Raw genomic sequence first — 5,181 nt, forward strand, 5'->3', positions numbered from 1 at the left:
ATGCCCACGAAATGTAGGCAGTGGTACTGCACCTGCAGACGCAAACCTAGGGTTTAGGGTTTAGGGTTTAGGGTTTGAGGTTTAGGGCGCGTGGGCGCTCAGGACTCGCGGCTGTAGGCCATGTTCAGGGTTTAGGGTTTAGGGTTCGGGGCTTAGGGTTTAGGGTTTGGGGTTTAGGGCTTGAAATGTGCACGCACGCAGGGCAAGTGCTTGCACGCCCTGTTGAGGGTTTAGGGTTTAGGGTTTGCGTTATTTGCTGACCTGCATCATTGACTTGCGATTCGAGGTGTAGTAGCAGTCCCGCCATTCAACCTTAATCAAATTGAACCAATTCTTCACCACTGCGCGTAAACCCTAAACCCTAAACCCTAAACCCTAAACCCTCACCCTGGAGTCCTGCGTTCTCGCGGCATTCGCTCAAGGGTTTGCTGCCGAAATTCCCTCTTCTAGGGTTTAGGGTTTAGTTCCGAAACTCCCTCTTCTCGGGTTTAGGGTTTAAACACTAAAGACCCCATTCTAGCGCAAAGTGCCGATAGCCCTACCCCCAGGTTTCCGCATTTCGGGCCAAAGGCAACCACTAGAGTTAAAGTTTTAGGGTTTAGGGTTTAGAGTCGAGGGTTTAGGGTCTAGGCTTCCCGATTTGAGAATTGTGAGTTCCGGGTTCTGGGTTTAGGGTTTAGCGATTATGGTTTACTATTCCACGTTTAGGGTTTACCGTTTCGGGATGAGGGTTTGGGTTTTAGGATATCAAGTTGAGCGTTTCAGTTTCTGGGTTTAGGGTTTAGGGTTTAGAGGTTCCGGGTTTCGGGATTAGGAGTCCAGGTTTATGTTTGCGGGTTTAGGGTTTAGGGAGATTATGCTTCGGGGTTTAGGGTTTAGGGTTTAGGGTTTGCCTGCGAGGACTTCTTCTGCGGAGAACTCGACGCTCATTTCGTGGGGCATTTCTGCGTAGTGGTAGAGGAGGGGCTTGCGTGTTTACGTGTGCGGGTTTAGGGCGACTGCATCCAGGGTTTAGGGTTTAGGGTTTAGGGTTTAGGGTTTGCCTGCGAGGACTTCTTCTGCGGAGAACTCGACGCTCATTTCGTGGGGCATTTCTGCGTAGTGGTAGAGGAGGGGCCCCACGTTGGCCCAGAGGCCCTGGGGCCTCACAATGCGGGCAATGGTTTTGATGTACAGCAGCACATTGCGCGCAGTGTCCAAAAAGAAAGAAGTCAAAACTCCGTCAAAAACCCTCGAAGAAGAAGGCAAAGAAGTCGAGGGGCTCCCGTACACCTGCCCCGCCACACGGTGTACAGACACTCCAAAAAACGCGCCTTTTCCCTAGCTCTCAGGTGTACGTACACCCCACGAGCCATGCAGCTAACGTGCACTGGGGTGTACCTACACCCCACAAGCCATGCAACTGACATGCACTGAGGTGTATGTACACAGCAGAAGCAGCAAAATCAACTGTCAGCGAGGTGTATGTACACCGCAGAAGCAGCAGAATCGACATATAATCGGGTGTATGTACACCGCAGAAGCAGCAGACTTAACATGCATAGATGTATGCACACCGTCGGCATGGGCCCTCCAAACCCTGAACCCTAAACCCTAAACCCTAACCCCTAACTCCTAACCCTTAACCGCTAAACCCTAAACCCTAACCCCTAAACCCCAAACCCTAAACCCCCGCCTATAAACCCTAAACCCTAACCCCAAACCCTAAACCCTAAACCCTAAACCCTAAACCCTCGCACCTCGACGAATTCTCCTGCGCACATGGAGAAGTCTGCAGAAGGCCCCACATGTTCGCTGGGGGCCACATCGGGGACCCAAACAACATCGAGGTGGTCAGTTTGAGATCTCCTGAAATTAAAATAAAATAAAAATAAAATGAAACAAAATTAAAATAAAATAATAGTTCATTTATTCCTTTTTTTCATTTAATTTCATTCTCAAAAACGAACTCGCCAAGTTTGCTTTACTAGTCCGTTCGTTTTTAAATTTTAAATAAAAAGAATAAAATAAAATTAAAATAGAATAAAACAAAATAGTTTTTAAAACTGCACCTGTTGGATGTCGAGAGACAGTACGGCTGCAGCGGCAAAGACTTCGGGGTCAAGCGAGAGTTCAACAAAAAGTCAGACCCTAGCAGCAGCAGCAGCAGCAGCAGCAGCAGCAGCAGCAGCAGCAGCAGCAGCAATAAGGGTTTGGTGCAGCAGACGACGGGCAGAAGTTCGCTGCCCGCTGGCGCCAACTCGAAGGCCTACTTAGGGTTTAGGGTTTGCGGAAACTGGTGGCGCCAAGCGCACCGCCAGGGGTTTAGGGTTTAGGGTTTAGGGTTTAGGGTTTAGGGTTTAGGGTTTGGGGCCAACCTATGAGCATGAAGTGGGAAAACTCGTTTCCTTGGCAAGCATAGCCCTTTCTCATAACTTCGAAAGGCAGCCGGCCCAAACCCGAGCCAGGACACAAGACCCTGCGCGCGAAACCCTAAACCCTAAACCCTAAACCCTAAACCCTAAACCCCAAGTCCTGGCCCCACAGTCTCGCTTGCCATATTGGCAAGAGGCTCTTTCCAGCGCCTCCCAACGGCCTCCGTCCCCACACCCAAGCCCCTAAACCCCAAACCCTAAACCCTAAACGCTAAACCCTAAACCCTAAACCCTAAACCCTACCTCGGGGGGTCTTTGCCCGGGGTTATGGGCAGGTGTTCCTCGAGGGCCCTCAAAAGGGGCCCATAAGCTGCTTCTCTTTCTTCGGCGCCTTCTTCTGCCCAGTCCCGCACGAACTGCCGCAAAGTGCTGCGCACCTGCAGCAGCAGCAGCAGCAGCAGCAGCGGTAGCAGCAGCAGCAGCAGCAGCAGCGGTGGCAGCAGCAGCAGCGGTAGCAGCAAGCGAAATCTGCATAGGAGGGTGCGGGTAGGGATCGCTGCTGCCAGCAACGCCACGGCGGTTTGTACGCAGCAGCAGCAGCAGCTGCTACGCAGCAGCAGCAGCAGTTGCGTCGCAGCAGCAGCAGCAGCAGCAGCAGGAGCGGACCTTGCTTAGATTTCGTGTGAGTTTTTCTTGGTCCTCCTGTTCGGCCTCGAGCAGCAAGCGGCGGCAGTCGACTTTGCTGCTGCTGCTGCTGCAGCCGCCGCACTGTTCGTCTCTGGCGCTTTGCTGCTGCTGCTGCTGCTGCTGCTCGAGCATCCTCTGCTGCTGCTGCTTCTTGCGCCTCCTTTTCTTGGTGGGCTGCTGCGCCTTTCCCTGTTTGGGGTGCTGCCTGGCGCCCTGCTGCTGCCTCCCCAGCCCCTGCGCCGGCCCCCGCTGCTGCTGCTGCTGCTGCTGCTGCTGCTGCTGCTGCTCCGCGTCGGAGTGCTCCCTGGGCGTGCAGGGCCCCACGGACGCAGCAGCCAGCAGCATAAAGTCTATGAACTGCTGGTTGACAGCAACGGCCCTCTTAATTGCTGCTACTCTTTCCCCGGGAGAGGGGGGCCCCAGCAGCTCCAGGTCTTCAGCACTTAGTGCAAAAAGGTACTTTTCAATTCTTGCAACATCACACAAACAATCCGCTTCATACAAAGCAAACGCGCGCCGCACAGCAGCCAGGTGTTCCAGCTCTTCAGCCACTTCCCACGCCTGCATGCAGGCTCCGGGGGGCCCCCCGGGGGCCCCCGGGGGCCCCCCGGGGGGGGGGCCCCAGGGGGGCCCCCGGGGGCCCCCGGGAGGGGGGCCCCCGGGGGGCCCCGGGGGGACCCCCAGGGGCGGGGGCAAAGGGCGAGGGCTTCCAGGGGATGGCGGGGGGGCTGCTGAGGCGGGAGGGGGGGGGCCCATAGGTCCGGGAGGGGGGCCCCAAGAGCCAGGGGGGGCCCCCACGCATGCAGCAGCAGCAGCAGCAGCAGCGGCAGCGGCAGCACCGGGACCCACGGAGGAACCCAAGGAGGCCTTCCGCACGGCACTCTTTGGGGGGCCCCCAGAGGGGCCCCCAGAAGACCCGCTGCGGCGGGACTTCGCGGGCGCCCCGCAGCGAGGGGCCCCCGAGCCCCGGGGGGCCCCCTGCGGGAAGGGGGCCCCCGGGGCCCCGCACGGGCCCCCAGCGGGGGGCCCCTCACCCTCGACAGGGGCCCATGGGGCCCCTGTAGACGGCCCGGGAGGAGGCCCCGGGGACTTCTCCAAAGCCCCGGAGGGGGCCCCCCCTGTGGGGCCCACCCCTGTGGGGCCCCCTTGGGGGCCCCCCAAGGGGGCCCCCTGTGGGAACCCCGCAGCCTCAGCTGCTGCTGCTGCTGCTGGAGACGATCCCGCTGCAGCGGCCCCTGTGGGACCCCGCCGAGAAGGCTTGGAGGCGCCCCTGGGGGCCCCCCCGGGGAGGGAAGGGGCCCCCGAAGCAGGGGGTTGGGGGGAGGCCCCAGGGTACAGTGCTGCAGACTGGGGGGCCCCCCCTGCTGCCTCTGAGGACTCTCCAGGGCTAAGGGCCTCAAAAGAGGGTCCAGGAGAGGGCAAAGAAGGGGCCTCGCACTTGAGGGGGGCCCCCCCCTCAAGACCCTCTGGGGGGCCCCCAGTGGGGGGACCCGCTGCGGGGGGGGCCCCTGCGGGGGCCCCAGTGGGGGACCTCGGGGGGGCCCCCGGGGGCGGCCCCAGGGGGGCCCCAGGGGGGGCCCCCGGGGGGCCCCTCTGGGGACTTTCCTGAGGAAGCTCCCCAGAAGCAGCAGAAGACCCTGCGGGGCCTCGACGCGCGTTGGAGCCGCCAGCCCGCGACTTCCCCATTCCGCTGCTGCTGCTGCTGCTGCTGCTGTTGCTGCTGCTGCTGTTACTGCTGCTGCTTTGATTCGCGCGGGAGGCAGCACTGCTGCAGGGAGGCAAGGTAAGAGGCCGGAGGGAGCCAGGGGCCCCCACTGGCGTCAGCAGGAGGCACACAGGGGCCCCTGGGGGCCCCCAGCTTTTGTGTTGCTGCTGAAGGAGGGTTTGGGGGCCCCCAGGTTTACAGGCAGCAATATAAAAGGCAAAGAATTGGCGCCGGAAGCTGCATGCAGCAAAATGGGCAGCTTGTAAACCCTAAACCCTAGGAGGGGGACCTGGGCTGCAGCGACGCCAAGCGCTTTAGGGCCCCCAAGCTCTGCAGTTATTCCTTGATTTGCTTGTCTGTTAGTTTTATTAATTTGCATTTAACGACATATTGTATTAGTGCTGCGGAAACGGCCTGGCTGCGGTTGCTGCTGCG

The 5,181-nt window shown here is 59.3% G+C and overlaps 1 protein-coding gene across 1 annotated transcript; it reads right to left on the bottom strand.

The window, feature by feature from the left end:
* Positions 1 to 1,032: 1,032 nt before the first annotated feature.
* Positions 1,033 to 4,727, bottom strand: ETH_00034855 (uncharacterized protein; the record flags this gene model as incomplete). The annotated part of the gene is made up of 6 exons (XM_013375881.1): positions 1,033 to 1,272; positions 1,740 to 1,848; positions 2,052 to 2,130; positions 2,358 to 2,458; positions 2,658 to 2,791; positions 3,021 to 4,727. 6 exons carry the CDS (start codon positions 4,725 to 4,727, stop codon positions 1,033 to 1,035), a joined length of 2,370 nt encoding a protein of 789 aa, XP_013231335.1.
* Between the last annotated feature and the right edge of the window lie 454 nt (positions 4,728 to 5,181).

This window comes from Eimeria tenella, genomic scaffold (genome assembly GCF_000499545.2).
Source record: "Eimeria tenella Houghton genomic scaffold, Eth_scaff30, whole genome shotgun sequence".
NCBI lineage: Eukaryota > Apicomplexa > Conoidasida > Eucoccidiorida > Eimeriidae > Eimeria > Eimeria tenella.